This window comes from Rhinoraja longicauda, chromosome 30 (assembly GCF_053455715.1).
Source record: "Rhinoraja longicauda isolate Sanriku21f chromosome 30, sRhiLon1.1, whole genome shotgun sequence".
Classification (NCBI taxonomy): domain Eukaryota; kingdom Metazoa; phylum Chordata; class Chondrichthyes; order Rajiformes; family Arhynchobatidae; genus Rhinoraja; species Rhinoraja longicauda.
In genome coordinates, this window is record NC_135982.1 from 23,611,118 (window position 1) to 23,622,759 (window position 11,642).

The following is an 11,642-nucleotide window of genomic DNA, read 5'->3' on the forward strand; positions in this document are numbered from 1 at the left end:
GAAAAAAATTGATATTTTGGTCTTGGACTACTACTCCTAGATCAAGAACTCAACCAAGCTCCACATTCCCAGGGCAAAAGAGCACAGACAATATTCTCATTTTGCATGTTAATATTAACTCAATACTGCATACAATTAATTACTTTCCAATAAAAATTCATGGTAACATCTATTAATTTCTTGCTTTGTCAGAATTCATACTAGGGCTTCCGTAGGAAATTGCAATGTAAGTTTGCAGTCAGTTGTCATGCAGATAAACAAGAAGTGAAAAGGGAGAAAGGGTGAACAATTCACACAGAAAGTACTGCAAAGGCAAAAGATGTGATAAAAAATTAAATTTGAGGTGAATTTGATATTTTGTGGAGAGGTGGAGAATAAACAGGTGATTCAGATACATTAAAAGTGAAACGCATCATTTTACATATAACTTTTCTATTACAGTTAATGGAAGTTGAATAGGGTTGACGATTTTCTGTTGTTTCGTCTATTTTCGCCCTAAGCCCTCCAGACAAAAAAGGTAATTTTATACTCGTCTGCCTGATAAACCTGCAAACAGATGTCTGTTAATATGTAAGGCAGTTTGCAGGCAGACTAAAAATAAAAGAAAGTAGAGCAAGATTCAATGATACAGGATTCTGTCCATTCAAAATTAATGTTAAAATATTTTTCAAGTGTCAAGTGACACGGCTGAAAACAACACAAGTTAGAACAAATACATAAAAATCATCGGCAAACTAAATTTACCAGAACACATGCAAATATTCTAATTATAATCCATTAATGGTGCTTATTCAATGGCTTAATGTATCACTGGACCATTCAGCTGTCTTGAATGCTTCCTCTCAATTGGGACAATATAATCAGCATAATTAATCTCCTTAACTAGATTGCAATATCTGTAAAGTGAGGTCGATTTTGTTGTTGAGGTAGGTAGAGAGGGGGGGTGCGTGTGTGCGTGCGTGTGTGCGCGATCATTCCGTTCATTCTGCAGCTGCATTATCCAAACCTGTACACCCCCTCACCTCACTAACTACAAGAGCAAGTCTGTCAGGCAGATGCGATCATTATCATGAGCACCTTCTAGATAGGCATTGTTCCTATTTGCAGACACATTGTCATTCCTTCATTGGTGCTGGTTAAAATCCTGCAACACACAATCAATTGCACTATGGAAGCACTTCCATGCAAGGACTGTAGTGGTTTAAAGCAGCAGCTTGCAAGCACCTTCTCAATGTCAATTAAGATACACACTAAATGCTGACATTACCAGTGACATTCACATCGATAATGAGTAAACAAACCATTATCAGAGTAAAACTGTAGAATTCTCTGCCTCAGAAGGCAGTGGAGGCCAATTCTCTGGATGCTTTCAAGAGAGAACTAGATAGAGCTCTTAAAGATAGCGGAGTCAGGGGTATGGGGAGAAGGCAGGAACGGGGTACTGATTGTGAATGATCAGCCATGATCACACTGAATGGCGGAGCTGGCTCAAAGGGCCGAATGGGCTACTCCTGCACCTGTTGTCTATTGTCTATAAAACTATACTGCACTTCCTCTTAATCCAAAGTAGCATTTAAAAAGTCCAATGCCCAGAAATACATTATTCCAAGTGGAAGAACCAGATTTGGATAACTGCAACAGAATTGCTGTTGAGTTGCATACTCGTCCTTTACACGCAAAGGTGAACATTATTTAGCTTTTCAGTCTATAACAATTTAATGTACACGTTTTTCCAAATTTTTGACATCCATTGCTGATAGCTTATCACAATTTAGAAAGTTCAGTGGTTGATCTCACATTTGCCTACATTAAAATACATTTGCTGCAATTAATACTTCAATTATACACAGTGACTAATCCTCAGCAGAGAATTTTAAAGATTCCAAGACCTACCCTCATTCGTTCTGGAAAATCCTTGGCAAAAAGTGAATAAATCTGTCCCCGATTTCCAGCTCCAATTATAAGCACTTCCACAGGAAGAGGCATAACTACTGTAGAACAGACCAAATACAAAGTTAGGCACTCAGCAGGAGATCAATGAAGAATATCTTACAAATAATTAACTTTTGTAACAAACAGATTTCCTTGTAAATATACCCAAATTACATTCAAGAATGTGGGCAGACTGCTTGCACTCGAGCTTTCACCAGATTTGCCATCATATTTCCTCTCTTCTTCATTACATTCACTTTGCACCATTTCCTAATGTCAGAGACAGAACTCCAAACTGAATATGGAATTCTAGTATTAAAATTGATCATGTTAACTCTCGTTGAACATTATTTATCTATCAAAACTTGGTGCAGGTAAAAACTGTGTTCTTTGTTTATAGCGCTACTTATCATTTCAAACTTGTACATAAAATGTAATAAGATAAAATCATTTCCAACGGCAAATTTGCTTATCTTTTCGAAGTATTCAGTAAAAATTAATGATAAAGGAGGAGGCCTAGGACTGAAAGTCTGAAGAAGGGTCTTGACCCGAAAGGTCAACTATTCTTTTTCTCCAGAGATGCTGTCTGACCTGCTGAGTTACTCCAGCTTTTAGTGTCTATCTTCAGTAAAAATTACTATCTCTCCTATCATTTTTTGTAATGCTGATACCTAACATGTGGAACTAAAGTGAATTCTAGTTTCTTTCATATGAGACAAGCCTCATCACCATGATCGCATTCGACATGAGTGGCCTGCAAACAATACGAGACCCAAGCACATGAATTAAAATGACAGACATGGCAAACAGATGTGGGTTGCACTGTTTATCAGTACACATGATTATAATTGCAAATTCTCAATCAAGCAATATTAACCATTTCGAAGAGAAGGCTGGACAGGTGGAAAATTCATGACATAGTGATGACGTCCAACATGAGGAATAACACCTCCTGACATTCAATGGCATTACCCATTATCAATACCCTGCAGTTATTATTGACCAGAAACTGAACTGGAGTAGGCAAATACACTCTGTAGCTACAAGAACAGGTCAGAGGTTAGGATTCCTGTGGTGAGTAACCTAACTCGCCAAAGCCTGTTCACCATCGACAAGGCTCAATTCAGAAGTGTGATGAATACTGTCCTGGATGAGTGTAGCTTTAACAACACTCAAGAAGCTTGACACCATACAGGACAGAACAGCCTGCTTCATGGAAATCATTCACTCCATCACTGACAAATAGTGGCAGCAGGTTGTGCCATCTACAAAATGCACTACAACAGCTCACCAAGACAGCACCTTCCAATCCAAAGCCTCAGTCACTCATAAGGTCAAGAGCAACAAAAGCATGGGAGCACCACAGCCTGGATGTTGCCCATCAAGCCGCACGCTAGTTGACTTAGAAATACAGTTAAGAATGTTTGTCACATGCAGTGAAACAGAACAATGAAACTCTTGGTTACATCATAATACATTATTATTCCTTCACTCTCGTTGGGGCAAAATCCTGGAACCTCCTCCCTAACAGCATTGTGGGTACCTGCATTTCAAGGACTGCCGCGGTTCAAAAGCAGCTCACTGTCACATTCTCAAGGGCAATTATGGATGCAAAATTAATGCAACCTTGCCTACAAAGTCCATAATGCTCTAATAAATATTTTTACATCTTCATTTTGAATGTTTTAACACCCTTTATGGAGCTGCACATCTTTATGGTCACACATAATTGATCCTATCGCTTTCATTGTCCTGTTGTCGAAATTTAAAAAAATAACAAACAGTGAATTTTTCAAACAAGCACTCCTTGTTACCATGTTAATTTTCGAGCACGTAAATTAAATTGCCGCTCACTGTAACTGCGTAGTATCAACTGATAATTGTGGTTAGCTACAACAAAGTTCCCTAGCCTGTCATGTTCATCACAGTAAACAAAAATAACTTTTAAGCGAAATCACATTTTCTGGCTATTGTTCTGTAGCTTTTTGGAAATATTCGTTCAGGTACCCTTAAGCTTCCTTTCAGATAGAAAATTTCCAGATCTTGAGTACTTTTTGAATGAACCCTTTTTTTCCTTAAGAGGAAAAGGAGTTTGTCATTAGTTTATATCTTCCCTAACCTTACTAAATATATTTCAATATGGTAACAAAATCTGTCCACATTGGGATTCCAATGTAAAATGACATAATTTCTATTTTAAGTCAAATTGTATCATATTATTATAGCAATTAATTAAATACGAGATGTAATGGGAACGTTTTATGCGATTTGAACTAGTCTCCCAGCCATTCTTCTTGTTGGCCCAGTACAGTCTAAGAGAGTTCTATGTTGCTGGTATTATTCAATTTAGCTGATGTTACCTAATGTATCAAATGACCCTAGGTTACAGAAGAATAACGAATTAGCCAGTCTGCCTCGATTGAATTAGACTTAGCTGTAATGGTGCCCAAATCTTTTACCAAAATACCAATGTCATAACCATCAAGTTATCAATGTCACACTCAAGATGATCCAAGTTGGGTGGATTAGACCAGAAAAAAAGTGACCTCATTGGGAAGAAACTATTGGATCCAAGAAATACTAACCTCTGGCCAGAGAGGATGCGGAGTGTTTATCACCACTGGGGCACACAATTGCCTAGATGTTATTGTCACCAAGAAACCAATTTCCAATATCTTGAGGGTCAATTTGCCCAAACTGGAATCAGCTATATTAACATTTAAGATATAAAAACAAAGCAGAAACTGGATCCCACTCTGATCCCAAAGACTCATGAGGCACAACTCAGGAGTATGATGGAATAATCAATACCCACTTAAATAAGTGAATAAATGAGATCACAATACTCAAAGCGCAGCATTGTCCAAAACCATAACAGTTCATTAGTAGGTTGCATAAAAACTTGACACCTGGAAATTGACTTTGTTTCAGCCACTTTCATACATGAAAATTCAATTCAAGTAAGTTACTCCAAGTGTTAAATACTCCCCTATCCAGTCATCTTCAGAAATCCAAAAAATACTATATTTACTGGTTCCCTTATATCCAAACTGGTAATTACACCCTCAAATAACACCAGCAAATTTGTCAAACACAATCTATTTTTTCATAAAACCACTTTGATTCTGTTTAATAATTTTATCATTTTTTATTCGCTATTTACCCTGGAATGATGATTTCAGCATTTTACCAACGACAAATGCTGGACTCATTGCCTATAGTTTCCAGCATTTAATTTTCATCCTTAAACAGTGTTGTTACACCTGCAGTTTTCCATTCCTTTGGGACTTTAGCAGAAAACAGAATTTTGTTAGATGATAACTGTATACGCACTTCCAAAGCTAATTCCTTTAAGACACAAGGATGCAGGCCATCAAGTTCAGGGAATTTGTTAGCTTTTAACCACATATGTTTGCCTAGCACCTTTTTTTGGTGATGTTAGCTTAAGTTCCTCCCTCCCATAGCATCTTGAATGCCTATTATTATTAGAATGTATTTAGTATCTACTATCATAAAACAGTAAAAATTATTTAGAATCTGCCATTTCTTTATTTCCCATTTTAATTCCCCGGTATCATCCTCAAACAGGCTAACATTTGCACTAGCCCAATCCTTTCCCATTTATAAATGTAACCTTTCTAAAGTACATATTATTAGCTCGTTTGCTCTATCTTCCCCCACTTTTATACGTTTTTCAGAAATCCTTTGCAGATTTCCAAATCATTTAATCCTTGACCTACCATTAATGAATTTACAAAGGGGAAATCAGATTTGACTAATCTGTTGGAGCTCTATGGGGATGTGACTAGTAGAATAGAAAACTGAGAAACCAGTGGATCTGGTGTATTTAAATTTCTGGAAGGCTTTCAATAAGGTCTCCACAGGAGTATAGAAACATAGAAAATAGGTACAGGAGGAGGCCATTTGGACCTTCGAGCCAGCACCACCATTCATTGTGATCATGGCTGATCATCCACAATCAGTAACCTGTGCCTGCCTTCTCCCCATATCCCTTGATTCCACTCGCCCCTAGAGCACTATCTAACTCTCTTTTAAATTCATCCAGTGAATTGGCCTCCACTGCCTTCTGTGGCTGAGAATTCCACAAATTCACAACTCTCTGGGTGAAAAAGTTTTTTCTCAGTTTTAAATGGCCTCCCCTTTATTCTTAGACTGTGGCCCCTGGTTCTGGACTCCCCCAACATTGGGAACATTTTTCCTGCATCCAGCTTGTCCAGTCCTTTCATAATGTTATACGTCTCTATAAGATCCCCTCTCATCCTTAACTCCAGTGAACACAAGCCCAGTCTTTCCAATCTTTCCTCATATGACAGTCCCGCCATCTCGGGGATTAACCTCGTGAACCTCCGCTGCACTGCCTCAATAGCAAGGATGTCCTTCCTCAAATTAGGAGACCAAAATTGCACACAATACTCCAGATGTGGTCTCACCAGGGCCCTATACAACTGCAGAAGGACCATGAATATGAAATACAAAGTTAAAGCACATGTAATTGGGGATAAAGTAGCGACATGGATTGAGAATTGATTATTGGATTGAAATCAAAATGTGAGTTTAAACAGGTCCTTCTTAGATTGGAAGATTGTGACTAGTAGGGCAGCACAGGAACTCACACATTTTTAGCAGTTTTAGCTCCACCTATTCCCAATCGAGATCAGCAATTTATTGAGGAGATAGAATGTCATATTTTCAACCTTGCTGACAATACCAAACTATGTGGAATTGCAAGTGCAGCGGAGGATACAAAGAAACTTCAAGAGGATATAGCCAAACTTAGTGATTGGGCAAGAACAAGGCAGATGAAATATAATCATGCAAATTGTGAGGTCATCCACTTTGGTGCATGTAACAGAAAAGTAAAATTTGTTAAGCATTGAAAGTTTAAAACAAAACTTATTCAAAACAAAGATTTATAGGTTTCTGAAAATTCAGGAAACCAAGGAGTATGGGGATGGTGATGAGAAATGTGATAAGAGGATAATGGAAAATGTAGATGATCAGCCGTGATTTGACAAATGGCAGAGCCAAGCTCAGGAAATAAATGCCTGCTCCAATTTCCAACGTTCTTATGTTTTAATATTCACATTGCATACCATTTCTTTCACTATGATACCATGCTTAACTTAGTTAGCTATAGATGATGTATTCTACTCAAAGCTTCTTCCTCACCAGAATATATCCATGTTTAGATTTATGAAATATCTTCAAATGTCTGCCACTGTTGATCTACAGTCTTTGTCTTAGGTCTAATTCCCCCATCCACTTTGCCATCATGCAAAATGACTGCTTTTATTTTAAATTTAGGACAATATTTTCAAACTCAGTTTTGTCACCCACAACAAAATTTGGAATTTAAACAAATAGTGATCATTCTAGGGAATACTTTACTATATGATCATTAATTAACCCTGTATTACTTTAAAAAAATAGTACAAGCAAGGAAATGCAGATGCTGGTTTACAAAAAAGTACATAAAGTGCTGGAGTAACTCAGCAGGTCAGGCAAGCAGCATCCCTGGAGAACATGGAAAGGTGACGTTTCAGAACAAAGGCCCTTTTTCAGACTTCATCTAAAATAGCCTGCTCCCTTGTTGGTTCCTCAAAATACTGCTCTAAGAAGTCAACCAAAACATACTCCATGAATTCATCCTCAAGATTTCACTTGCCAATTTGATTTGTTGAATCCATGTAGTTATTGCAATACCCTTGTGGTCACCACTGCCACTACCAACCGTGGCCATCACTGTTTATTCATATCCACTCTGTTCTAGATTATCACCACTGAAGGAGGTCTATATATTGCAAGCATCAATTAATTCCTATTGTTGTTACATCTTATATCATCCAAACAGTTTCTTCATAATTTTTCCCTACTGCAGATTGTTACTGAGATTGCTTGTAAAAAGGAGGTAGAAGGGCAGGTGTTTCATGACTTGAGGTTGCAGGGTAAAGTACCTGGGAAGTACCTGGTTTAGGCGGGGAGAGAGGGTGGTTTGGGTGGCCTGGTGGGAAGGAATGAGTGAAACAAGGAGTTGCGGAGGGAGGAAAGAATATCTATTGCTCTCCAAAATCCACGGAGACAGGAAATAAATCTATGGATTTAACTAAGTGCTCACTTCCCACCCATCACTGCGCAGAACGCCATTGGCTACACTGCCTGATTATATATAACGAAACGCAGCTCGGCTTTCTAAGCTTTCTTTTCCAATGCGTGTTTTTTTTTTTTACCTTGACCCACTCCCGATCAGATTGTGAAACAAAGCACAGTCCCGAAGCAACGATGGGAATAGCTCAATATACGACCCCGAGGGAAAGATCCCACCCAATCACAATCTGCCAGGATGATTTACCTGCTAATCGTCGCGAACTCCTGTGGCCCTTTAGTTTTCCCCTAACCCACTTCTGGTGCAGTAATGCTGGGGGTTCTGCAGGACCACTTCCGTGAAATGAGGCCGGGATTATAGTGACAAGGCGGCGGGTTAAGGTCCAGCTCCAGGCCGGCAGGGCTGAGATAGACAGGTCCAGGCTGTCAGCTAAAAGACAGCTATCAGCAGGAGAACTATAGTCTTTCAAGAATTACAATAGGAAAGAAGATTGTACAAATACACCAACGCTCCTAATTTTAAAACAGCAGAGGAAATATATATATTGGTAGTTATCGTCATTTTGTGCAAATACGTGCAACTGAGACAACTAGTGGCGGAGTCTAATCAGTGCACATTATCCTGTCAAAGCCTACAAGAGGCCGCACAGGAGTTTTCCATATTGCTACATTTAACCTTCAATTACAAATATTTTAAAATGAAACTGTAAGTAGCTTGTGTTAGTCCTATATAGTGTTGACCGAGGACATAGCTTCGATTCCATGGCCTTGGTGTCCTCAGGTTAAGCAGGCGGCGAGTGGTGGTAATTTAACACCCATATCTAACACCAATTACTTGTTTGTATATTTAAAACATCTCAATTTTCATACGCTGATACCATCACATTTTTTAGATCAGTTCTCCCCTACTACTTAAGCAGTAGTAGCAATTCCCTCAGTTTTACTGCAAAACATTCTGAGAGTTAGGGACAGGAAACTTGCAAGCAGGAGTTTACTAAAAGGCTGAAATCATGTGAATTGGGGAGACAAGGGGAAATAGCCCAGATTTATACACAATACTAAATTGGCCACCACAATGATCTACAAGAAATAACATTCTTGACAGAATAAGAAATTAGATGAGATCCAATATCAGCAATAAGGAAGAAATGAAGAACAGAGAAAAGCAGGCTGACATAAAAGAGAATGAGGGTTAGAACACACAATAATTACAAGCTCACTGCATGAACAAGAGTAAAAAAAGTGATTGGGTTTCATAACTAGAAGATTTGATAATGTTTTAACATTATCACCCTCATTGAATGTAAATGAATGGTGAGTGAGATTCTGGGCATATTGTCCATAAACACATTACACACAGATAAAAATACAATAACCAAAAAAAAACTCAATTAAATTAATAACCCTAATACTAGGTAGTCATAATAGACCATAATGTAGTTCCATGCAGAAAAGGAAGTGGTCAATAGGTAGGGAATTGTGTGGGGAAAAGGTTGATATTTTGGAGTATGGAGGTTGAAGAGGGCCATGTGTTTCCTGTGAACATTATTTAAAATGATCTGTTGGTTCTAACATTTTTGCATCAGTTTCTGAATCTACTTCCGAATGCATTCTTCCAGTTGAATAGAGATTACCTGTGGGTCAGAGGTACCATTCCCATTGCAGTTATCCACTCCAGTCAATACCAAGCAAGCCAAGAACTTTGGTTTTTAATTCTGAATTAAAAGTGGGATCCACTGAGATGTCGGGTGTGTGCTGATGGAAAGCCCTTACTACATGGTTTTTGGGAGCCCATTAGAAACATTCATCCAATGACTTTATTCAATGTCAAAATTATGGTAAAAGCCTTGAAATGAGTGTTTACCTTATGGCTAGTCAGACTGTTAATGTTTCTCTTACTTCACACAAATCTCCAAGCAAAGACCGTGAAGTGAAGGTAGATACATTGGATATATTATTTTTGTACATCCTAACACATCCTAGTCGTTATCACAGAGTCTGCTTGGAATGAGCTGGTGCCACAAAATCTGATTGCTCTTCTGACCTTCATAGGCATGGACAGCTGCAGAGTCAGATGATCATGGATGCAGACAGTCATGTAATAGTTGGCATTACTCGGCATTGCCAATTTAGTAAAGCCTTCTAATCCACATGTCCCCACTAAGATTGTCATAGGATATATGTGTCCATATATTCCACAGTGGGTGTCCTATATTATGGGTGCAGCCTCCTTAAATGCTGCCTACATCTCCTTCTCTACTACTCTTCTTTCATGATAATGACATACATTATGGTATACCTTGCCATAGGCTTAAGATAAAGATCATCATTGGTCCCAAAAAGCCCTCTTGAAGAGGAATGGGAGAGAATGGTCAATATAGCACGAGCTAAAATATCTGGTGATCTTGCATGCCCATTCCCAGCCCACGGCAAATCCAAGGATCTAAACGCTCAGTCCTCAAAATTTCACTATCAACTCACCAGATACAGCCACCATCATCCAAATTTTCAGCAATCTTTGGGCAGAAAATCCATTTCAGCTATCATAAAACAGACAAGTGCACAGAAAGAGGCCTTAAAGCAAATTGCGCATGCAAGTCAACAGATCAACAATCTACCTAGTTCCATAAATAGACACAAAAAGCTGGAATAACACAGCGGGAAAGGCAGCATCTCTGGAGAGGAATGGGTGATGTTTCGGGTCGAGACCCTTCTTCAGACCCCATTCCTTCTCCCCAGAGATGCTGCTTGTCCCGCTGAGTTACTCCAGTTTTTTGTGTCTATCTTCGGTTTAAACCAGCACCTGCAGTTCCTTCTTACACCTAGTTCCATAGTCCCACTCATTCTCTTGCTTCTGCTACATTAATAGCGAATTGGCTATTGCAAATAGCCCACAGTGGAATATGTATCAAGAGAATCAGGCAGCAACTGAGGGGCACTTGAGAAAGAAAAGGTGACAAAAGTGTGGAAAAATGGGAATGGTCAGACTGCTGGCATACACTTGATGGGTTGAAAGACCTCTGATGTAAGAAGCTGTGATTTTTTTTTCCTTTCAAGTACCTCTCTTTTGAACTTCCTGACTGAATCTGCCTTGATTCTACTTAACATTAGTGCATTACAGATCTAACCAACAGATGTGTAAAAAAAAAAATCCTCATTTCACATTTGGTCTTTTGCTAATGACCTTCACCTATGTCTTCTGATTGTTGGCTCTCCACCAATTTATTCTGCCTGGATCCTCTATAATCTTAAATATATCCATCAAATCCCCTTTTAGACTTTCCTATTCCAATAAGAACAATCTTAGCTTCTCCAATCTATCTACAAGAGCTATAGAGTCATACAGCATGGAGACAGGCCCTTTGGTCCAACTCATCCATGCCAATCCGTCTTCGATCCTGACCTCGGGTGCTGTCTGTGTTGAGTTTGCCCATTCTCCCTGTGATCCCGTGGGTTTTTTAAGGATGTTCCCGTTTTCTCTCATATCGCAAAGACATGCTGGTCCGTAGGTCAATTGGCCTCCTTAAATTCCCTCGAGTGTATAGGAAGTGAATGCAAAAATGTGCATGTGCGTTCAATGGTCGGTG

At 38.9% G+C, this 11,642-nt stretch overlaps 1 protein-coding gene across 4 annotated transcripts in view; it reads right to left on the reverse strand.

The window, feature by feature from the left end:
* Positions 1-8,607, reverse strand: part of LOC144608076 (putative oxidoreductase YteT) — a 116,362-nt gene extending 107,755 nt beyond the window's left edge. Inside the window, exons 1-2 of one of the 4 annotated variants that reach the window (XM_078425373.1) lie at positions 8,303-8,607; positions 1,894-1,988 (exon numbers count right to left, since the gene is read on the reverse strand). In XM_078425373.1, the coding sequence (XP_078281499.1) occupies positions 1,894-1,986 (93 nt within the window). In that variant the 5' untranslated portion in view covers positions 1,987-1,988; positions 8,303-8,607. Of the gene's footprint in view, positions 1-1,893; positions 1,992-3,223; positions 3,287-8,302 lie in introns of those variants that run through there. The other 3 variants (XM_078425371.1, XM_078425372.1, XM_078425374.1) reach the window with 3 other exon arrangements.
* Positions 8,608-11,642: the final 3,035 nt, after the last annotated feature.